Source organism: Bison bison, unplaced genomic scaffold, assembly GCF_000754665.1.
Source record: "Bison bison bison isolate TAMUID 2011002044 unplaced genomic scaffold, Bison_UMD1.0 scf7180017864327, whole genome shotgun sequence".
Lineage (NCBI taxonomy): Eukaryota > Metazoa > Chordata > Mammalia > Artiodactyla > Bovidae > Bison > Bison bison.
The window spans coordinates 4,560,055-4,585,656 of record NW_011494899.1 but is presented as its reverse complement, the minus strand read 5'-3'; the positions used below and the strand labels follow the sequence as shown (position 1 = coordinate 4,585,656).

At 38.8% G+C, this 25,602-nt stretch overlaps 1 protein-coding gene across 8 annotated transcripts in view; it reads right to left on the bottom strand.

Annotated features, from left to right (window-relative positions):
• The window catches only part of SLC41A2 (solute carrier family 41 (magnesium transporter), member 2), a 147,648-nt gene that overhangs the window by 97,741 nt on the left and 24,305 nt on the right, over positions 1 to 25,602 (bottom strand). For all 8 annotated transcript variants that reach the window (XM_010853395.1, XM_010853400.1, XM_010853398.1 and 5 more), the window contains one exon: positions 19,271 to 19,995. In XM_010853395.1, coding sequence (XP_010851697.1) covers positions 19,271 to 19,825 — 555 coding nt within the window. In that variant the 5' untranslated portion in view covers positions 19,826 to 19,995. The remainder of the gene's footprint in view (positions 1 to 19,270; positions 19,996 to 25,602) is intronic.

Below are 25,602 nucleotides of genomic sequence, written 5' to 3'. Positions count from 1 at the left end.
GACTTTATTTCCTTTTCTTAAATTATTGCATTATGGTGAATAAAGGTAATGAGTGTGGACATCCTTGCTTTGAACCTGTTCTTAGGAGAAAAGCAATCAGTATTTCACCATTAAGTACAAGGTTGATGAAGTTCTACTCTGTTCCTATTTGGTTTTTTTTTTTTTTTAATCATGAATGCATGTTGGATTTTGTCAACTGCTTTTTCTGTATCAGTTGATAACAGTCATGTGATTTTCTTCTTTAGCCCGTTTATATGGTGAATTACAGTGATTTTCAAATTGCGAACAAGACTTTCATCCCTGGAATAAACTTCATTTTCCATGGTGTATAATTCATAATATGTTGCTAAATTCTATCTGCCAATGTTTTGTTAAGGATTTTTTTGTCTACATTTATGGCAACCCACTCCAGTGTTCTTGCCTGGAGAATCCCAGGGACGGTGGAGCCTGGTTGGCTGCCGTCTATGGGGTCACACAGGGTAGGACATGACTGAAGCTACTTAGCAGCAGCAGCAGTAGCAGGATAACTATTGGTCTGTGGGTTTGGGGAGACGGGGTTGGGTTTGTTTGTTTGTGTTTTGCATTGTCTTTGGTTTGGTATCTGGGTAATACTAGCTTCTTGAAGTGAATTGGTAAGTGTTCCTTCCTTATCAATTTTCCAGAAAAGCTTGTGTAGAATTAGTGTTGATTCTGCTTTAAATATTTGGTAGAATTTTTGGGTGAAACTATCTGTGTCTGAAGATTTCTTTTTGGGGAGTTTCTAAAAGTATGAATTCAAATTCCTTAGTGAATAAGAGCTATTCAAAATACCCACTTCATTTTGGGTGAAATGTGGTAACTGCGTTTATAGTTTAAGTTGTAAAATTTATGTGTGCAGAGTCATTTATAGCATTTCTTTATTACCCTTTTGATGTCTACAGAATCTGTAGTGATATCCCCTATGTTGTTCTGATACTGGTAATGTCTTCTCTCTTTTTTTTCATTGTCAGTCTGCTACAAATTGTCAGTTTTATTGATCTTTTCCAAGAATCAAATGCTTGTTTCACTGATTTTTTTTCTATTATCTTCCTGCTTTCAATGTCATTGAGTTTTGCTTTTATATTTATTATTTCCTTTCTTCTGCTTGTTTTTGGTATATTCTATTCATTTTTTCTAAGTCTGAGATGGGAGCTTAGATGATGGATTTGAGATTTTTTTCATTCTGAGGTATGCATTCAGGTCTACAAATTTCTATCTCTGGACCACTGCACCTGTGACTCACAAATTTTGATATTGTACTTTCATTTTCACCCAGTTCAATGTTTTGTTTTGTTTTTTATTTTTCTTGAGACTTCCTCTTTCACCAATGGATTCTCTGAAAGTATGCTGTTTCATCTCTGAAGATTTTGCTGTTACTGCTTTCCAGTTTGATTACACTGTGGTCGAAGAACATACTCTGATTTCAATATTTTGAATTTGTTGGGGTTTCTGTGATGGCTCAGGATATGGACTATCTCTAAATATGATCAGTAAGAGCTTGAGCAGAATGGCATTCTGCTGTTTTTTGGGTGGAGTGTTCTATAAACGTCAGTTAGATCTTGTTGATTGGTGCTGTTGTCAGATTCTTCTACATCCCTACTCATCTACTGTCTAGTTTTCTATCAATTACCGAGAGAAGAGTGTTGAAGTCTCCAACTGTAACTGTGGATTTTTCTATTTCTCTTTCCAGGTCTCTTGGGGCCCTCTCATTATCAGTGGACAAGATGAAATTCCCAGCACTCTACTTGCCCTTCTCTTATACCATCTTGGCTAAAGTACTACAGCACCTCATTTCAGCCTCCTTCACCCCACCCCGGCCCCCAGCTTTACTGAAGTCTAACTGACAAACAGAACTGTAATATATTAAAGGGTAAAGCAGGATGACTTAAAATACATACACATTACGAAAGCAATTCCACCAAAAAGTTAACTAATATATTCATCACCTCACAGTTACTTTTTCTTTTTTCAGTGTGAATGCTTAAGACCTATTCTCTTAGCAAATATTGAGTATGCAATTCAGTGTTATCAACTACAGTCAACATGCTATACAGTAGATCCTCAGAACACACTTAGCTTATAAGCGAAAGTCTGTACCCTTCTACCAACTTCTCCCTGTTTCCTTCACCCCCTCAGGCCCTGGCAATTACTGCTCTACTCTCAGTTTTTATGACTTTGACTTTTCTTTGATAAGAGATACCATGCATTATTTGTCTTTCTCTATTTTATTTTACTTAGCAGAATGCCCTCCAGGCGCCCCACTGGGGCTCTGCTGAGGTGGCTGTGGGTGGGGCCACAGTTTTCTCTGTAGTGTTTGGCTAGAGTAGAGCAGTTATTGTCTAAAACTTTTCTGTCTTGTTAGGGCGTTCCTTTCCTAGTCCTGCAGCTACAAAGACCAGACTTAGGTGGGTTTGGCTTTGTCTGAGGTTGTTTGCATATCTCTGCTGCCGGCTTTTTTAGCTCCAAATCTGGGATAAATGTGGGCTTCCCTGGTGGCTCAGACACTAAAGAATCTGCCCGCAATGCAGGTGACTCAGGTTTGATTCCTGGGTTGGGAAGCTCCCCTTGAGAAGGGAATGGCTACCCACTTCAGTATTCTTGCCTGGAGAATTCCATGGACAGAGGAGCCTGGAGGGCTACCATCCGTGGGGTCACAAAAAGTCAAACATGACTTGAGCAACTAACACTTTCACTTTCTGGGATATATGAAGCAAAAGAAAACCTCGGGAACTCATTAATGTTTTGCTCCTTGAGCCCTAAGGGGCCTTGCCAGCCTCCTTCTTTCTTTCAGAGTCTTCTTATGTGTGTTTTATATAAAGTTTCTGGGGTTTGGGGGGTACTTAATGGGAGGAAAAGTGAAAGTATATTTACTGCACCTTCCCAGAAGTAGAATTACATTTATTATTTTTGAAGTACAAACCAGAAACATTACATCAGCGTGTTAGTGCCTTCCTCAGGTCACGGTTATGTTAAAAGAGGAATTTTATCTTTAATACAAACTCTTAAAACTACAGCTGTACCTTGTAAGGAGGGACAAACGTGATGTCCCTAGCTTTGCGAAACAAGAAACTGATGACAAAAAATTAATCTAACACTGATACTGTCCTCTTACCTTCTCTTTGCACTTTTCAAAACACACTGGTATTTAACCCACAAAACTTCAACACACTATCCCTTTCCTCTCTGATCTCTCTACTTTATACATCAGAAAAACAGTGTTACTCAGAATTCCAGGGTCAGTGCATCATTCTATCTGAATTCTGAAACATACACAAACTGCCTTAGCAGCATAGTAATTAAGGAATACTTGAGAGTCATACTATGGTTGATTTCAAAAGAAGATTTTTCAGCATTCCAATAATACCGTCTTCATAAAATACAAAAGATCTTGGGGTTTTGTAGCCATCAGCTTCCAATAATATTCTAAGTATAAATTTACCTAGGAACTACTGGAAAGTCCAAAGGTATTAGCTCAGTTTACTTGTATTTCTTTTAGATGGATGGGTGGCTATCACTAATCCTACGTGATAGATTAAGTCTATAGACAATCTGAGATACATATATAGCATGTTACACAGGGAACAGGATTTAGCCACATATAGGGCTCTGTCATTTACTAGCTGTATATTTGTATATTCTTGGGTAAATCACTTACAACTCTGTTCATTTTTAGTAAGGGAAGAAAAAACAAGGAGCTTGGATCAGGTGATTTCTAAGGATTTCCAAATCTGACATTCTATGACTTAAAACTCTTAAATTTGATTATCAAAATTCAGGGATCTTTATAACAGAGGTAGAGTTTAATTTTATTTCATTCATTATATTATCAAGGAATCACCGAACATCTGCTCTGTGTAAGGCATTAGGCTGGTTTTTTGGTCTGGGCCCTACTTAAATGGGACCAAAAACTATGTGGCCTAACTATTCTACCCGACCCCATTTACTAGCAAGAAAGGAACCTGGATTACTTTAGATGATTAGTTCTCAAACTTTTACCCATAAGACTCTTTGCGACCCCATGGACTGTATAGTCCATGGGATCCTCTAGGCCAGAATACTGGAGTGGGCAGCCTTTCCCTTCTCCAGGGGATCTTCCCAATCCAGGGATCAAAACCAGGTCTCCCGCATTGAAGACGGATTCTTCACCAGCTGAGCCACAAGGGAAGCCCGTCAAGACACCAGGAATGCTTATATAGATTGCTGGGCCCCACCCTGAGGGTTTCTGATTCAGAGGAACTGGAATGGAGCTTGAGAATCTGTGTATCTAACAAGCTCCCGGATGCACTGGTTCAAGGAGCACACATGGAGAACCACTGATTCAGATAAAGTCCCACATGTCGGGGGTCTCTGCTGTAAAGCTGGTGCTCTTGCCTCTTCACACTCTTTCATCTCCATTTTCCTTGCAACAATATTCATTCCCTCTCTACTGAGAAGCAGTTACATTCCTTTTTTTGTGTGTAGTTCTGATAAAAATTACTGATCCAAATGCCCCTCTGTTCCAGGGATAAAAATGTAAATTTAAATGGGCTAATCATCACCCACTGATCCTGGGGGTAAGCATGTGACCAAAGACAAGCCAACTACTGAGCTCTGCCCTAGAATTTGCCAACTTAAAGAAGGCCAGCTCATTCTTTCCTTCTGTAAAACAAACTAAAAGGACATGACCTCACAACTGTCAGCAGCCACGTAACAGGAGTGAATGAGGGCCACAAACAAAAGTTGAAGTGAAAGACAGAGAGAAGGTAATCACGAATTTAATCATAAATGTAAGCCCCAGATCTACTTATATCTGCAGTAGATACATATATATCTGAACAGACTCACTGGAAAAGACCCTGATGCTGGGCAAGATTAAAGGCAGGAGGAGAAGGGGACGACAGAGGATGAGATGGCAGGATGGCATCACCGACTCAATGGACATGAGTTTGAGCAAGCTCCAGGAGTTGGTGATGGACAGGGAAGCAGGGTGTGCTACAGTCCATGGGGTCACCAAGAGTCAGACATGACTGAGCAACTGAACTGAACTGAACTGATCCAAAAATTAGCTATGTTCCCTATAAATAAGGAGATGGTGTAGTTGAAAGCATGAGTTTTAGAGTAACAAACTTGGGTTTAATCCATCCACTTACCACTTGCGTGACCTTAGGCAAATCTCTAAGCTTCATAAAATAAGAATAACATCACCTACCTCAGAGTCTTTCTTATAGGCATCAAATGAGATAACTCATGCAGAGTCCTGACAGGGAACATTCATGCAAAGAATGATACTTGTTAGTATTACACCACTCATGCAACGTTTATCTCCAGGTAGTATAACTGGTGCTTTATATGTTCTTTTACTAATCTGGGACCAAAAATGAATATAAAGGATGTTCAAGGCATAAGCACAAAGAGGTGTTTAGACTGGCACGAAAGCTTACTCCTTTGGAAAATCTTGAATATGTAGAAGCAGACATTCTCTACTCCTACAGGTCTTTTTGTTACCTCTACAGAATTCCTACACCACTCACTTTTTACCTCTATAGATACATGAACATACCTGCAACACGTAGAAAATAATTTTTTTACAACTGTATCACTTAGAATAGTATTGTGCTGTGTGATTAGTCGCTTAGTCGTGTCCAGCTCTTTGTGACGCCATGGACTGTAGCCCACCAAGTTCCTCTGTCCATGGAATTCTCCAGGCAAGAATACTGGCTTAGGTTGCCATTTCCTCCTCCAGGGGCTCTTCTCCCCCCCAGGGATCAAATCTGTGTCTCCTCTGTCTCCTGCATTAGCAGGCTGATTCTTTATCCACTGAGCAATCCAGGAAGCCCTTACAATAGCATTAAAAAGTATCAAATAACTAGAAATGAACCTAACTAAAAATGTAAAAGACTTTTGTTCAGAAATTGTAAAACATCAGTGAGGGGAATTAAAGATGACCTAAACAAATGGAGGACTATTATTCCATATACATGGAACAATAGACTCAGTTCTCCACCTAATTATCTCTGAATCACAACTGCAACAACTTTTTTTTGAAAACTGACATGTTTTTACACTTAAGCATACATGGAAATGCAAAGGGAAAGAATAACCAAAGCACTCTCCTGGAAGACTAAGGAGAGAAAATTCTCTACTAGATAGCAAGACTTATAGAGTAAATGATGACAGTGTGGCTTTCACGACAAGAGACATAAATACACCGAAGGAACAGAACTGAGAGCCCAGAAGTAGCCCTACTCACAAATGGGCACTTGAATTACAACAAATATTTTAGTTATATGATAGTGAGAACACAAATGAAAATCCATGTGGAAAGGAAAAAATAGAACCGCTACCTCACACTCTATATAGAATGGATTCCAGGGAGGGAAAGGTCAAAGTGTAAAAGACAAAACAAGGACACTTCAAGGAAGTATTATATGAGAATATCTAAATTCACAGGGTGTAGAAAGATTTCTTAAACAGCAGACAAAAAGCACAGACCATTGAAAAGCAGGGAAAAGAGGACTGTATAAAAATTAAGAACTTCTGCTCATCAAAACATACCACTGAGAGAGTAAAAAAGCAAGCCACGATGAGGGGGTGGGGGCGGAAATATTTGTATCACATATAACTAAAGGGCTTGGGGCTTCCCTGGTGGCTAGACAGTAAAGAATCTGCCTGCAGTGTAGGAGATCTGGGTTTGATCCCTGGGTTGGGAAGATCCCCTGGAGAAGGGGATGGCTACCCACTCCAGTATTCTTGCCTCCAGAATCCCCAGGGACAGAGGAGCTACAGTCCATGAAGTCAAAAAGAGTCAGACATGACTGAGAACTAACACTTCCACTTTTTACTTTCACTAAAGGGCTTACATCTATAATATAAAAATAACTCCTATAAATCAATTTAAAAAAAGGCAAACAACTATATACAAAAATGGGCAAACAAAATTCAACAATGATATACAAATGATCAGCAAACATCATCATAGGAAAATCCCACTTAAAACCTCAGTGAGATACCACCCCACATACGCCAGAATTTCTAAAATTAAAATGACTGCTAGGGCATCCCTGATGGTTCAGTGGTAAAGAATCCACCTGACAGTGAAGGAGACGTGGGTTCAATAACTGATCTGGGAAGATGCCACATGCCGAGGAGCAACAAAGCCTGTGCATCACAACTGCTGAGCCTGTGCTCTAGAGCCCGTTGAGCCGCAGCTACTGACCCACGTGCTGCAGCTACTGAAGCCTGGGTGCCTAGAGCCTGTGCGCTACAAGAGAAGCCACTGCAATGAGAAGCCCACAGACCACAACTAGAGAGGAGCCCCCACTCACTGCAACTAGAGCAAAAGCCAGCCCAGCAGCAAAGACCAAGAACAGCCAAAAATAAATAAATAAATTAAAATCATTTTGGGCTTCCCTTGTAGCTCAGTTGGTAAAGAATCTGCCTGCAATGCAGGAGACCCGAATTCAATTCCTGGGTCGGGAAGATCCCGTGGAGAAGGAAATGACAACCCACTCTAGTATTCTTGCCTGGAGAATCTCATGGAGAGAGGAGCCCGGCAGGCTACAGTCCATGGCATTGCAAGAGTCGAACACAACTTAGAGACTACACCACAAAATCATTTTAAAAAAGACTGCTGATATCTTGTATAAATGAATAATATAAGACAGTGGAACTGCTCATATCTGGCTACATTTGTCTATAAATTGGTACAACCACTTTGGAAAACCATTTGACAAACATTACATTTAAATACTTGCATATTCTAAGACCTAGAGATTCCATTTCTACCTATATATACCCAAGAGAAACGCATGCATATGTACACCAAGAGCCTGGAAACACCATTCAGCCCAAAGTCCATCAACAGTAGAATGCACTGAAGAAAAGAGCAGAATGGATAAATTGTGATGTATTTATACACTGGATTACAACACAGCAACAAAAATAAATGATCCACAGTTTTCTACAATTTTACATAATGTTGACCAAAAAAAAAACCCCAAACATGAAGGTATACTCCATACTTCCATCGCATAAATTTTAAAAAGAATTAAGTAAACCCAAGCAATGGTGTTTAATAATACATAGTTATAAAGACAAAAAAGTACTGAGAAATATCAGGTTATTGATTATCTTCAGTGATGGAGAAAAAAGAAAAGGTTTTGGAAGGGATCACCAATGAAAACTAATGAAATACAGGTAAGATTCTATTTGTTGACCCAAGTGACCATTATATGGTTATTTGTGTCATAAAAGTTCACTGAACTGTATATTTTTGTTTCTTACACTCTATATATTTTAAACTTCACAATCTAATAAGTTTTTAAAACCTCATCAAATTAAATCTTTCAAAACATTTATATTATACCTTCATGGTTTTTAACACCAAAGTTTAACACTATAAAGTTCTTAGGGCTAGCAGTGTTAAAGTTCATACAATCATAAAAGCAAGGGCTTCCATGGTGGCTCGGTGGTGAAGAGTCCGCCTGCCAATGCAGGAGACATGGGTTTGATTTCTGATCCGGGAAGATCCCACATGCTGTGGAGCAACTAAGCCTGTGCACCACAACTACTGAGCACGTGCTCTGGACAACCCAGGACCCGAAACTACTGAAGCCCTTGCACCCTGGAGTCCATGCTCTGCGACAAGAGAAGCTACTGCATTGAGAAGCTGGTGCACTGCAACTAGAGAGGAGCCCCTGCTCTCTGCAACTACAGAAAAACCCACATGCAGCAATGAAGACCCACCACAAGCCAAAAAGAAACAAATAAGGAAAAAATTTTTATAAATCATAAAAGCAACGTTTCCCAATTACACACATGCTCTTCTCTCAAATATCAAGAAATCAGTAGGCATACACCAGGGGAAGGGACATAATAAGTTATGTGACTATTCTACCTAACAATCTATATACACTAACATATTTTTCCTACAGATGTTATCATACTGCTGCTACTGCTGGTAAGTCACTTCAGTTGTGTCCGACTCTGTGCGACCCCATAGATGGCAGTCCACCAGGATCCCCTGTCCCTGTAGCTAACTGTTGAGTGTTTCTTCAGAATAACTGTCACCAAAAAGTCAGAAAAAAAAAAGTCAACCCAAAACATTATATTCATTTTAGCAGTTATGATGCTATGGTAATAACTTAAAACAATCATATTTCAAGTGGACAGATGATAGGTTTGGTCCCCCTTTAGTATTACTGTCTATTCAAAAATTCAATATACTTAACAGTTTTCTTCATATCTTTTTTCCACCTGATGGTATAAAAATTATGTTTCTATTTAGATAAAATGTACATTTTCCATTTAGATAAAAATGTTATGTGTTTAAAAGTGTCTTAGAGTCATAAACGACCTGAGATTTACTTTAGAGAGCAAACAATGAAAGAGAAAGGCACATTAGGATAATGTATCTAACACATTCCTAGACACAGTCTTCTCCTGACTAATGAATGAAAACTGATAGTAACAGAATGCTACCTTTTTACAATGTACTATGTTAGAAAGATAATTATATAACAGGTAACTTTGTAACTTTATATAATACTACATTAAGAACTCCTACAAGTAAATAAGTAATGTACACATTTTAAAATGGATAAAAGAAAGAATGAGATGGCGGAGGAGTAGGTGGACGTGGAGTACATCTCTCTCCACAGATACATCAGGAACACACCTTCAGACATAGAAGTTCATGCAGAACACCAGCTGAGAGCAGACAGGAGGAAAAGAATATATAGAAGCACGCAAAACTCGGTAGGACGAAGGAACTAGGGGGAAAACAGGAGCGTTAGAAGGACTGGACCTGCCCTCAGCAGGTGGGGGAACTGAAGCAGGGGTCCGATCCCCACATCCGGGCAACTGTCTGAGTCAGAGAAACATTTAAGGCTGTGAGTGAAACAGCTGATCTGTGGCAGCCGAAATGGAATCAGACAGTCCTTGCCGCAGCCATACATACCCCGGACAGGGACATAGATTCCCTGGAAGGGGCAATGGGTGGGAGCTGGAGTTGACGGATTGTGGAGCGATTCCAGGGTGAGGGCTACTGTTGACTGTGGAGAGACGGATCGAGGGGATGTGAGGGAGGAGACTGTAGTGGGAAATGCCTGTGGAGGAAAGCCAAGCAGCCATGGAAGCAAGGCAATACTGCTGAGTCATGCTAGGGGATGGAGCCCTAACCGCAGCCTCTCTCTCCCCACATGCCAGCATCAGCAGCTGAACAATAGAGAGGCTGGCCCATCAAACACCTGCTGATGCACTGAACTACAGAAGAGGGTCCTGTCTAGGGTGCCCCTTTAAGTGCCTGACGCGCTGATTTACAGAGTAGGACTGTAGCCATAGCAGGGCCCTTTATGTGCCTGATGAACCGAACAACAGAAAAGGACCCCAGGCAAGGGAGCCCTCTAAGTGCCTGAACGGGCAGAGCTACGGACAAAGACTGGCCAAAGAGGCCTTCTGATCACCAGCTAGAGAGGCTCAGAAAAAGACTCTGATAGGGCCATAACTCTTGTGGCTGAGGCAGTCTGTGTCCCTGTACACTTGGCGCCACCAGGGTCCCTGCAAGCCAAGAAGCCATGCCACCTTCACGCTCAACTCACTGGGGCAGAGCTGCCACAGGCAAAAAAAGTATTGCATCTATGCACGCAAGGTCACTTCGGTAGTGTTCGATTCTGCGACCCTGTAGACTGTGGCCTGCCAGGCTTCTCTGTCAAGAGAGGGCGGTTCTCCAGGCAAGAATACTGGAGCATATTGGCCAATACTGGCTGCCATACCCTTCTAGAGCACTATATTTCCTGCTGCCCTAGCCGCCAACTCCCCTGAGTATCTGGTGCTGCCAGAACCCCTGCAACCCAAGCAGCTGCACCAGCTCCACACCTGGCCCTCAGAGGGGCAAACCCAAGTCTTCCAGGGTAGCCTCAGGAGCAAACCCCAGGGGACGACCCACATGCAGAGGTGGAAATAAAACCACCTCAGTTTCAATTTCAATAAAATTGAAACACAGGGGCAGTGTGACTAAGGAAGAAGACCCCAAACCTTCCACCAGCTGTACAAGCTACAGATTAAATCCACACAATCAACTAGGCAGACTCTGTGTCTATGGAATATATAAAAGGTCATTAAGTGCTCCCACAAAAGAAAACGCACTAATTCTGATAGCTGTGGATATTGGAGGCAAGAACACAGAGTAGGACCAGAATAGAATCTGAGCTGCCCCCACAACAGGTCCAGAAATCAGCACAGTGTTGGAGGGCATCCTAGGGAGGTGAGGTGGACTGTGACTCCCAGCGAGGGAAAGGACTCGGACAGCAGTGACTCGAGAAAAACATCTATTAAATTCTTATGTTTTGACTTGTTCTTTAGATTCTTTTGGATTTTTTTTCTTTTTTTTTCCTTTATCCTCCCTCTGTTGTAACTGTTGATTTTATTGGCACTATGAATCTAATTAAGCGTTTGAGCTTTTTTTTTCTTTTTTGTTTTTCTCAGTCACATTTTTTTATTGTTATAAACTTCTGCCTGTACATTGGGCTTTTGCACTTCTGGGGAGTTTTCCTTTTTTTTCTTTTCTCGTTTTATTTTTAATTTTTAAACCTATTATTATTTTTCTACATTTATTCCTTTGTTTGCTTTTCCTGCTGTTCTTTTCCCCTTGCAGTTAATCTTTAATGTATATAAATCTTCTTTATCTACCTCTATTTAACTTTACATATCTATTCTTTCTTTCTTTTCTTTCTTTCCTTTCCTCTCAACATATTTGTTAGTTTTATTTTCACTGCTTTATTCCCCAATTGGCATCTTGCTTTAGTTTTGTTTTCCAGTTTCTGCTTTAGTTAGTTCTATTCTGGTAGACATAATTTTTGGTTTCCTTTGTTTGCTGGGTCAATTTATTGTATTTTATTTTTGTTGGACTGTGTTTGATTTTGTTTATGGGTGTATACGTATATGTATATATTCAGTCACACTTTTTATTGCTGTTATAAACCTCTGCCTTTACGTTGGGCTTTTGAGATATCTGAAGTTTTCCTTTTTTCTTTTTCTTCCAGTATTTTTTTCTTTCTCTTTTTTATAATTTTAATTTTTTTAAACCTATTATATTTTTTCTACATTTATTCCTTTGTTTGCCTTCCCTACTGTTCTTTTCCCCTTGCAGTTCATCTTTAATGTATATAAATTTTTTTCATCTACCTCTATTTAACTTTGCATATCTATTCTTTCTTTCTTTTCTTTCTTTCCTTTCCTCTCAACATATTTGTTAGTTTTGCTTTCATTGCTTTAGTTTTGTTTTCTACTTGTGCTTTTGTTAGTTTTATTCTTAACTGGTAAATATAATTTTTGATTTCGTTTGTTTGCTGGGTCAATCTGTTGTACTTTATTTTTGTTGGACTGTTTTGAATTTGCTCATGGGTGTATATGTATATGTTTATATTCCATTATTTTAGTTGTTATTTGCCTGATTTTGTAACTGCCATTTGTCTGGGGTTCATCTTTGGTTTCATGGTTTTGGATATTTGTTTTAATCTCACTTAATGCCATAACAAACCACTTGTGGAATCTTCATTCCTGATCAGAGATCAAGCTCTGAGCCATTGGAGTGGGAGCACTGACTCCAAGACCCTAGACTACCAAAGAACTAACCCTAGGGAGTATCAAATAGTGAGAACACACAAAGGAAACCACTTGAATACAAGACCTGGCATCACCCAACCACCAGTAGCAACCTGTGCAGGATGCCTCATCTCACGGACAGGATTACCACCTGACTCAGCCTTGCCCATCAGAGGAAAAACAAACAAAAAACTCAGCACAAATCTCAACCTATACAAAGCTAACACAAATGACTGGACCAAACTTAGGAGGGCAGAAACCAAAAGGAAGAAAGAATTCAACCTTGAAGCCTGGGAATAGGAGACCTCAAACACAATAAGTTTAAAAAAAAAATAATGAAAAGGCAAAGAAATACCAAATAAATGAAGGAACAAACTAGAAACACAGAAGCAAATCAATGAAGAGGAAATAGACAAACTACCTGAAAAAGAATGTGTTATAATGATAGTAAAGATGATCAGAAATCTTGAAAACAAAATGGAGAAAATGTGCAAGAATCAATTAACAAAGACCTAGAAGAATTAAGGAATAAACATGTAGAGACAACACAATTGCTGAAATTAAAACTACTCTAAAAGGAATCAACAACAGAATATCTGAAGCAGAAGAACGAATCACTGAGCTGGAAGGTAAAATGGCGGAAGTAACTTCTGAAGAGCAGAATAAAGTAAAAAGAATGAAAAGAACTGCGGATAGTCTCAGAGACCTCTGGGACAATATCAAACACACCAACATTTGAATTATAGGGGTCCCAGAAGAAGAAGAGAAAAAGAAAGGGTATGAGAAAATTTTTGAAGAGATTATAGTTGAAATTTTCCCTAACATGGAAAAGGAAATAGTCAATCAAGTCCAAGAGGCACAGAGTCCCATACAGGATAAACCCAAGGAGAAACATGCCAAGACACATACTAATCAAACTAACAAAGACTAAACACAAAGAAAGAATATTAAAAGCAGCAAAGGAAAAACAACAAGTAACATACAAGGGAAACCCCATATGCTTAACAGCTGATCTTTCAGCAGAAACTCTGCAGGCCCGAAGGGAATGGCAGTATATATTTAAAGTACTGAAAGGGAAAAATCTACAACCGAGATTACTGTGCCTGGCAAGAATCTCATTCAAAATTGATGGAGAAATAAAAAGCTTTTCAGATAAGCAAAAGTTAAGAGAATTCAGTACCACCAAACCAGCTTTACAACAAATGTTAAAGGGACTTATACAATCAAGAAATACAAGAAAAGAGAAAGGAACTACAAAATCAACCCCAAACAATTAAGAAAATGACAATAGGAACATATATATCAATAATTACTTAGAATGTAAATGGATTAAATGCTCCAACCAAAAGACACAGACAGGCTGAATGAATACAAAAAAAAGACCCATATATATGCTGTCTACAAGAAACCCACTTCAGACCTAAAGACACACATAGACTGAAAGTGAGAGGATGGAAAAATATATTCCACACAAAAGGGAAGCAAAAGAAAGCTGGAGTAGCAATCCTCATATTAGACAAAATAGACCTTAAAATAAAGTAGATTATAAGAGATAAGGAAGGACACCACATAATGATCAAGGGATCAATCCAAGAGGAAGACATAGCTGTAAATATCTATGCACCCAACATAGAAGCACCTCAATACATAAGACAAACACTAACAGACATAAAAGGAGAAACTGACAGTAACACAATAATAGTAGGAGACTTTAACACCCCACTCACAACACTGGACAGGTCATCAAAACAGAAAATTAATAAGGAAACACAAGTCTTAAATGATACATTAGATGAGATGATCTCATTGATATCTTCAGGACATTCCATCCAAATACAGAAGAACACACCTTCTTCTCAAGTGCACATGGAACATTCTCCAGGATAGACCACATCTTGGGTCACAAATCAAATCTCAGTAAATTTAAGAAAACTGAAATCATATCAAGCATCTTCTCTGGCCACAATGCTATGAGACTAGATATTAATTACAAGGAAAAAACTGTAAAAAACACAAATACATGGAGATTAAACAATATATTTCTAAATAACCAAAAGGTTACTGAAGAAATCAAATCGGAAATAAAAAGATTTCTAGAAACAAATGACAATGAAAACATGACAACTCAAAACCTATGGGATGCAGCAAAAGCAGTTCTAAGCAGGAAGTTTATAGCAATACAATTCTACCTCAAGAAACAAGAAAAACATCGAATAGACAACCTAACTTTACACCCAAAATAACTGGAAAAAGAAGAACAAAAAACCCCAACATTAGTAGAAGGAAAAAAATCATAAAGATCTGAGCAGAAATAAATGAAAAAGAAATAAAAGAAACAATAGTAAAGATTAATAAAACTAAAAGCTGGTTCTTTGAGAAGATAAACAAAATTGACAAACCTTTAGCCAGACTCATCAAGGAAAAAAAGAGAGAAGACTCAAATCATCAAAATCAGAAATGAAAAAGGAGAGGTTACAACAGACAATGCAGAAATACAAAGGATTATAAGAGACTATTATGAACAACTATATGGCAATAAAATGGATAACCTGGAAGAAATGGACAGATTCTTAGAAAAGTTCAATCTTCCAAGATTGGACCAGGAAGAAATAGAAATTATGAACAACCCAATTACAAGCACTGAAATTGAGGCTGTGATCAAACATCTGCCAAAAAACAAAAGCCCAGGACCAGATAGCTTCACAGGAGAATTCTATCAAACATTTAGAGAACAGCTAATGCCTATCCCTTTAAAACTCTTTCAAAAAACTGCAGAGGAAGAACACTCCCAAACTCATTCTACGAGGCCACCATCACCCTGATACCAAAACCAGACAAAGACAACACAAAAAAAAGAAAACTACAGGCCAATATCACTGATGAACATAGATGCAAAAATTCTCAACAAAATTTTAGCAAACAGAATTCAGCAACACATCAAAAAGCTCACACACCATGATCAAGTTGGGCTTATTCCAGGAATGCAAGGATTCTTCAATATACGCAAATCAATCAATGTGATACACCATATAAACAAATTGAAAGATAAAAACCATATGATAATCTCAATAAATGCAGAAAAAGCCTTTGACAAAATACAGCACCCATTTATGATTAAAACTCTTCAAAAAATGGGCATAGAAGGAACCTGTCTCAACACAGTAAAGGCCATATAAGATAAGCCTACAGCAAACATTATTCTCAATGATGAAAAACTGAAAGCATTCCCCCTAAAATCAGAAACAAGACAAGGGTGTCCACTTTCACCACTATTATTCAACATGGTTCTGGAAGTCCTAGCCACAGCAATAAGAGAAGAAAAAGAAATAAAAGGAATCCAGGCTGGAAAAGAAGAAGTAAAGCTCTCACTGTTTGCAGATGACATGATACTGTACATAGAAAATCCTAAAGATAGTATCAGAAAATTACTAGAGCTAATCAGTGAATTTAGCAGAGTTGCAGGATACAAAATCAATACACAGAAATCACTTGCATTTCTATATACTAACAATGAAAAAACAGAAAGAGAAATTAAGGAATCAATCCCATTCACCATTGCAACAAAAAAAATTAAATATCTAGGAATAAACTTACCTAAGGAAACAAAAGAACTGTACACAGAAAATTATAAGACACTGATGAAAGAAATCAAAGATGACATAAACAGATGGAGAGATATTCCATGTTCCTGGGTAGGAAGAATCAATATTGTGAAAATGACTACACTACCAAATGCAATCTACAGAATGTGATCCCTATCAAATTACCAATGGCATTTTTCACAGAACTAGAACAAAAAATTTCACAATTCATATGAAAACACAAAAGACCCCAAATAGCCAAAGCAGTCTTGAGTAAGAAGAATGAAGCTGGAGGAATCAAGCTTCCTGACTTCAGATTATACTACAAAGCTACAGTCATCAAGACAGAATGGTACTGGCACAAAAACAGAAATATAGACCAATGGAACAAGATAGAAAGCCCAGAAGTAAACCCATGCACCTATGGGTACCTTATTTTTGACAAAGGAGGCAAGAATATACAATGGGGCAAAGACAGCCTCTTCAATAAATGGTGCTTGGAAAACTGGGCAGCTACAAGTAAAAGAATGAAATGAGAACACTTCCTAACACCATACCATACACAAAGATGAACTCAAAATGGACTAAAGACCTAAATGTAAGACCAGAAACTACAACACTCTTAGAGGAAAACATAGGCAGAACACTCAATGACATAAATCAAAGCAAGATCCTCTATGACCCACCTCCTCGAGTAACGCAAATAAAAACAAAAGTAAACAAGTGGGACCTGATTAAACTTAAAAAGCTTTTTCACAGCAAAGGAAACTATAAGCAAGGTGAAAAGACAACTCTTAGAATGGGAGAAAATAATAGCAGATGAAACAACTGATAAAGGATTAATTTCCAAAATACACAAGCAGCTCATACAACTCAATGTCAGAAAAACAAACAATCCAATCAAAAAATTGGAAAAAGACCTAAACAGACATTTCTCCAAAGAAGACATACAGAAGGCTAACAGACGCATGAAAAGATAATCAACATCACTCATTAGAGAAATGCAAATCAAAACCACAATGAGATCACCTCACACGGGTCAGAATGGCCATCATCAAAAAGTCTACAAGCAATAAATGCTGGAGAGGATGTGGAGAAAAGGGAATGCTCTTGCACTGTTGGTGGGAATGTAAATTGATACAGCCACTATGGAAGACGGTATGGAGATTTCTTAAAAAACTAGGAATAAAACCACCATATGACCCAGCAATCCTACTCCTAGGCATACACCCTGAGGAAACCAAACCTGAAAAAGACACATGTATCCCACTGTTCACTGCAGCACTATTTACAATAGCCAGAACATGGAAGCAACCTAGATGTCCATCGACAGATGAATGGATAAAGAAGTTGTGGTACATATACACAATGGAATATTATTTGGCCATAAAAAGGAACGCATTTGAGTCAGTTCTGATGAGGTGAATGAACCTAGAACCTATTATACAGAGTGAAGTGAGTCAGAAAAAGAAAGATAAATATTGTATTCTAACGCACATATACAGAATCTAGAAAAATGAAGAATTTATTTACAAGGTGGCAATGGAGAAACCGACATAGAGAAAAGACTTATGGACGTGGGGAGAGAGGAGGAAAGGGTGAGATGTATGGAAAGAGTAATATGGAAACTTACATTACCATATGTAAAATAGATAGCCAATGGGAATTTGCGGTATGGCTCAGGAAACTCAAACAGGGGCTCTGTATCAACCTAGAGGGGTGGGATGGGGAGGGAGATGGGAGGGAGGTTCAAAAGGAAGGGGATATATGTATACCTATGGCTGATTCATGTTGAGGTTTGTCAGAAGACAACAAAACTCTGCAAAACAATTATCCTTCAATAAAATATAAATTAAAAAGAAAAAAAACACCTTAAAAATGGATAAGATACAAAAAAGTAATTCATATAAGCAACATTCACAGAAAAGGTAAGAATGGCCAATAAACATATCAAAAGAGGCTAAAACATTAATAGTAATTAATGTTAATTAAAATAGGATAACATTTTCCTATCAACTGGCAAAAATGAAAAAGATCAAGAACATCAAATGTTGATAAGGGTATGGAAAAATAAAAGTATTTACATATTTCTAGAAGGACTACAAATTGGTACGAACTTTTTGAAAGGCAATTTGACAATACCTATAAAATTTTAAACACACACACCTGCTCTAATACCCAATAATCCCATTTTTAAAATCTATCTTATGAAAAAATTAGTATGAGTGTATAAAAATAAATTTGTAAGGATGTTTGTAATAGCACCAGCATAGGAGAATGAATAAGTAAATTTTGGTATATATATACATACAATGAAAATATCAAGCACTCTTTTAAAAATGCTAAATATCCTTTTTACTAATTTAGAAACATGTCCAAGATATATCAATAAGCAGTGACAATAAACTGAGAAAAATACACACAGAATTTAATTTTTATTTAAAAAAAAAAACAAACCTCTGCACATATGCTTGTATATAGCACAGAAAAATCACCTGCAAGTATATACAGCAAACTCTTAACAATGGTAACCTCCAGAGGGGAAGAGAGTTTTGATTTGGAGACGAAGAACAGGACTCCTTATCATTTACTTAATACTCTGCATTGTTCGAGTTCATTTTAATGGACATATATTATTTTTTATTTTTAAAACAGGGACAGTGTGGGGAAGGAGGAGGGAGGAGGGTTCAGGATGGGGAACACATGTATACCTGTGGTGGATTCATTTTGATATTTGGCAAAACTAATACAATTTTGTAAAGTTTAAAAAAAAAAATAACAACAACAAAAAAAAACAGGGACATATTTAAATATATTGAGTTATTCATTTAGCTGATTTACCCTATTTGGGATTACTTTATATTTAATATTTTATGATGAATTATTTTATGGTCAGAATCAGACAATTCTCTTAGAATATCGGAAAACAAACAAAAGATACCTAGAAAGAGCAGATCCTCCACCAGTCTGCATCAGTTCATTTTAACTAAGGGATAAATTAAAACTAAATATAATGTCTGAGATTAGTACCTGACACGAAGCACTTTAAACAACAAAGTCAGTGAAGTTAAACAAAGATGAGAACCTACCTGGACGATATCCAAAACCATGCCAGCTGAGACTGTTCCAAAGCCAGCTAACAAAAACGGCACAAGTATTTGCAGTGCCATGACACCACTGGATTCCTTTGGTAACTTCTGGCCTGTCTCTACAATGACATCTTCATCAGCATCACTAGACGCATCATCATCTTGTAACATGGCTGTAGTTTCTGAAGCCTCCCTTCCATCACAGTAATTGTAGTTGGCATAGTCATCATACTTTTGGCTACAGCTTGATGGCACGTGCCCACTGTTGCCATGAAAAGACTGCTCCGAGAAATTGTGATATTCCATGTGCTGTTCGGATCTATTACTGAAAGTCTGTGCTGCAGGTGATAACCCATCTTGCCAAATGCTATTTCCTTTTTTGTGCCTGTCTTCCTGGTTTTTCTGGTATATTACTGGAACCATACTCAGCAGTAAGTTTAAAAACTTATCAGACTGAATTGTATTTAAACTTAAAGTCCAGTCCACAAAACCTCCTCCACTGCTTCGACCACCACTTGATTTATTAATAATAGATCTTCCTTTACTATTAGTCATATTGTCATTGCAAAAGACCCTGTTTGCCTTAGATCTCAAGCTTCGTGAACCAGAGCAGATGAATCAGAACCACACAAATGCTGGTGTAAATTAAGATGTTGACTTCATTGTGCAGAAAACAGCACTTCCACTAATAGAAGATGTTTAGAAGCTCCACACAGGGACTGGATCTGGAAAAATAAAATAATTTTTAAAAGTCAGAATAACTCTCTTAATACCTCATAGTTACAGATATAAAAAACACATGTTCTTAAATGAACCCTGAGGTACTGACATTATATTCTGTGGGCTTAACACATAACTGGTTTATGCCATGCAACCGCTTTGGATGCAGAAATGTAGCATACAGCTTTTTTTGGTGGCCTATTTTGGTTAAAAGTATTTATTTTTGCATACTTTATGTAATTAATACCCATATAATGCCTTCAAAGTGAAAGTTGTTCAGTCATGTCTGACTCTTTGTGACTCCATGATTGGAATTCTCCAGGCCAGAATACTGGAGTGAGTACCCTTTTCCATTCTCCAGGAGATGTCCCCAACCCAGGGATCGAACCCAGGTCTCCCACATTGCAGGAGGATTCTTTACCAGCTGAGCCACAACGGAAGCCCAAGAATAGGAAGGGGTAGCCTATCCCTTCTCCAGTGAATCTTCCCAACCCAGGAATCGATCTAAGGTCTCCTGCATTGCAGACGGATTCTTTACCAACTGAACTATCAGGGAAGCCCTTCAAATGTCTTCAATGTTTCTGCAATTCTACAAAAGAAAAATTTATTAAAGTAATGGCTTCCATTACTTATACTGAAGTCTCAGAATTAAATTGCTACCACCCTTTACATATATCAGCACAACAAGGTAAAGTATATGACATTATATTTTAAATATATTAAATAATATCTATTACTTTATCTCCAACTTAATACAGTATACATCTTGCTATTAAAATATGAAGAAACAATGATAATGTTTGCCATGAAATTACTTGATAAATATCCTAAATAGTGTACATGGTATTTATTTCACATGTAAAAGTATGTTGATCTTATATCTGTAGTTCCAACAACAATAAAAAATCATTATAGTTGATTTAGGGATATAATAATGTTACCTAAGAAACAACAAATGAAAAGGGATTACAAAATCACTTAATCCTATTTTGCAAGTCAACCAAAAGAAAGCTTTTAATGCCCTTCTCAAAGTTAGCTCTGACCTTCAACCTCAGAGTAGGCTCCTGATTGGCTAGTCAGTGATGAGATTCTCTCTCTGAAGATGTTAAACTAGAGACACATAGTGTAAGCTTTCAATCCTAAAGGAAATCAGTCCTGAATATTCACTGGAAGGACTGATGCTGAGGCTGAAACTTCAATACTTTGGCCACCTGATGCAAAAATCTGACTCATTGGAAAAGACCCTGATGCTGAGAAAGACTGAAGATGGGAGGAGAAGGGGATTATAGAGGATGAGATGGTTGGATGGCATCAACGACTTGATGGACATGAGTTTGAGCAAGCTCCGGGAGCTGGTGATGGACAGTGAAGCCTGGCGTGCTGCAGTCCATGGGGTCATGACTCATGGGGTCAAGAGTCGGATGCTGTTGAACAACTGAACTAAAGTATAAGCTAGTTTGAGAGTGACAGACACTGAAGTTGTGAGGTCATATATCACCTGCCCAGGTAAAGAGTCTCTTTGGACAGCTGCCACCAAGGTACAGAGGTTTTCAAAGTTATTAGAGTGGGCCTAAGGCTGCAGGTGTTTCTCAGAACACCCAGCCCTATCTTACACTTCCAAGAGCATTCAAGATCAACTAATTAGCCCTGATTTCATAAGGGACAGATAGCCCCACTGCCTAACTGGAGACTGTTCACCAACCAAACTAGACTAAGAACTGTTGCTGCTATACTGCTGCTTTTAATGAAAACTATTCTATTCTTCAATATTTGTTTTCAACTTCTTAGAATGGCAATCTCCTCTCCTTGGATAGGAAGATCAATGGCAAGAAATGGCAAAGGGAAAAAAGAGAAGGGGCTATGTCAGGGGAAAGTGGATGCTAGGGCCTGGGTTCATCTACTTCATCATTCACTCACTTGCTTTCTCTTGTGATTACAGACGGGTCTTGCAATTCCTGCGAGGGAAAAGTCTCAACATGTAGATTCTAGGACTCTAGACCTACTGGCTGAGAATATGTTTGAGGCATAGAAGTCTTTTTTTTTTTTTTACACTCCCCAAGTGATTACAGTACAGACATTCTGTGGACTTGCAGAGAACCCAATGAGATGAAGTACTAGTTGCCATTTTTGCCACTGGCAGGTGGATCAGTATACAAACTCAGTGTTTAAAGAAAATCAAATGAACAGAAACAATGTCCAGAATGAAGCAAAGAAGAAAGCAAGCAATCCAGAGAGGAGAACAGAATGGCTCCTTGAGGCCCTTCCATGTAAGAGGAGGCTCAGCTGTATGTCTGAAACTTAGGAGACTGCCAGCAGCCTTACATGAGTCAGACTGAGTGGGTTTCTGTTCCTTAAATCAATTTGCCTCCTTTTAAACAGTGAGCACTTCACTGCCCCGAAGAGATCTCTAATCAAACAAAAAACAGAACAAACTTTTAAGACAGTATATTCCACTAAAGGGCCAGTGATGGACATAGGCAATTTCTTCTTCCTCTTGAAGCAGAATTATAAAGTAATCAAACTAGAAACGCAGAGAAATGTAGATGACAGTATGTATACTACCATTCAGTCAGCATTCACCTCAAAATGCATGGTCAGGAAACTTGACCAACTAACCCTAAATAGAAAAATGGAGGTAAGAAAAAAGGGGGAGGGAGGAATTTTCCAGAAAGTTATCTCTCTTAGAATACCTGCAGGGCATGGCTAAGCATAGAGTCTACACTGAGTTGGCCAGCGGGATCCAGATGCATCCAGCTCACACACTTTTGCTCCTGGTATTCTTTCTCCAGGGAAGCTATGAAGAAAGTGAGATGGCGACACAGATATTCAACCGGGCCCAGTGGGCACAGACCAGGCAGAACTTAGGGGTAAATTTAAAGCAATGCCTCCTGGAAAAAGGAAGCCACAGGTGTGGAGTCTCGTGTTGGATTTCAACCCCTCTCCCTCTCCTCAGCAAGCACCTCATGCACTGCAGAACGTGCACAACTTTACACACACACTGGGCAGCTGAGTGAAACAGTAAACCACACTTAAAGGGCACAAAAAACACATGCTTTTGTTGTTGTTTCCTCGGCATCTTTTCCCAATTTTTCAGCTTATAGTAGCTCCATTTCCCATGTGAAATCACACTTGCCTCGTCTATGAGGCTCCGGTGTGCCCAGTAATCAAACTTCCCTGACCTCCAGACCACATAATGACAACTGCCTGGGGCAGGCCTGAGTCCTACCCTGGAATTTCACATACTTGTTGCCTTACTATTTCCTGAATGGCTGACGGATGCCAACAAAAGAGGCACTACTCCTTCTTCAATGATTTTACCTTGTGGTGGAGAGGAAAAACAATCAGGTGAGCCAGTAAGTAAAGGAGATAATTTGTGATAAAGGTAATGAAGGAAACAGTTGATAGAGCAAAGACTGAATGACGTACAGGGCCACTTCAGAGGCGGAGGCCTCTGGAAGAGTGTTTTCTCAGGACCTCCCTGGTGGTCCGGTGGCTAAAACTCTGCACTCTCAGTACAGGGGCCTGGGTTCAATCCCTCGTCAGGGAACTAGATCCCACATGCTGCAACCAAAGATCCCGCATGCCGAAACTAAGACCCAGTGCAGCCAAATGAATAAATTAATTCTTTTTAAAAAGAGTGTTTTCTCACTTCCTTTTTGAATGGGAAAATTCTGAGGTTTGTCACTGTATTTTTATCCTCCAAAAACTCCCTCCACCACCACCACCACCATTTACACTTGGAGGAAAGCTCATCCATCCACAGAAACAGAGAATCACAGCTAGGAGATGTTGAGAGGGTTCTGATAACACTACATGATTAGGATATCTCATTTATTTAAAGCCCATTCCATCCCAGTTCTCCCCAATTTTATGGGCCACTAAATCTCTATTGCTTAAGCTAGGCTAAGTGGTGCTTGTGTCCTAACATCTGTTTGTAAAACAATGCAATTTGGAAGTACTAAGAATTATCTTGCTACAAGTGTATACCATAGACCACATACCACAATCTTGCACTGAGGAAAATGTGCTCATTTTTATTTATCCTTCCTTTTACCCAGCTAATGAGTGATCAGTTAGTCTAATGCTTGCATACTGACAAGGTCTATAAAGATCTATTATCTCCCTTAAAGATTTCTTGAATTTTCTTCCTTTAAAGAACTCACTTAGAAACTCGTTGAATAATGACTACAATCAAATTACTTTGAAGTTGATTTTAAATAGGTAATGTACACATATGGCACTAAATAAAAATCAGTTGGGTTGCTCTATATTGCTCTTCATCCATAAATGAGTAAAAATTACTAAAAAGTTTAAAAATAAGTAAATAGGATTGGGCAAAATTTCTCTAGTTTTACGTGCTATAAGTGAAAGAATATCAGTGGAGATACTTATGGGTCACAGGTTCAATCACTGGGTAGGAAAGATCCCCTGGATTAGGAAATGGCAAACCACTCCAGGATTCTTGCCCAAAAAACCCTATGAACAAAGGAGCCTATGGGACTGTAGCCCCCCAGTCCCCCATCACTCTTTGTGATGGAATCTCAAAGAGTCGGACACGACTGAGCAACTGAGCACAGGACACAGCAGCAGCAGCATCACCTGGATGGTTACGAGAAACGCAGGATCTCAGTTCCCAAGCATAACCCAACCTACTGAATCACAACCTTGCTTATAGTATTAATACCATCTCCATGTGCTTTGCTTCCCTGGTAGTTCAGTCGGTAAAGAATCTGACAACAATTTGGAAGACCTGGGTTCAATTCCTGGGTTGGGAAGACCCCTTGGAGAAGGGCATGGCAGCCCACTCACTCCAGTATTCTTGCCTGGAGAATGCCGTGGACAGAGGAGCCTGGCAGGCTACAGTCCATGGATTCTCAAACAGCAGGACACGACTGAACGACTAAAATACAAACCATGTGCTGTATGTAAACATGGAAGTTTAAGAAGCACCTCCCTGAACATCCAAGAGAATTTGATTTATACACATTAGACTAAAAATTAGATGTTGTCACACTTTCAGATGTGACCAAAGACCTGAGTACTGGTAACACATACACCACCACTAGTGGGAGTGGAAACTGCACAACCACTTTGGAAAACAACGTGTTCTGATCTATTAAAACTGAAGACATGTACGTGCCACATACCAACAATTCCACACCTAAGTCCATACCCTGAAGCAACTCTTGCTTTGTACACAGAAGACACATAAAAAAATATCCTTAGCAACATTTTCACATTAGCAAAAAAAGAAAAGAAAAAACTAGAATTAACACAGTAAAAGATAAATCGTGGGATATTCACACAATGGAATCTATGAAGGAGGGGATTATAAGCAAGCACAAATTTCAAGAGAATGCTTACATTTGTGAAAGTAGTACAAAAACCACCCAGGGAGCTCCAAAGGTAGTGGTTATATTTTTAAGGCTGGGTAGTAGATACCTATTGTTCTTTAGTTCAGTTCAGTCACTCAGTTGTATCTGACTCTTTGTGACCCCATGGACTGCAGCATGCCAGGCTTCCCTGTTCATTACCAACTCCCGGAGCTTGCTCAAACTCATGTCCATTGAGTCGCTGATGCTATCCAACCATCTCATCCTCTATCGATCCCT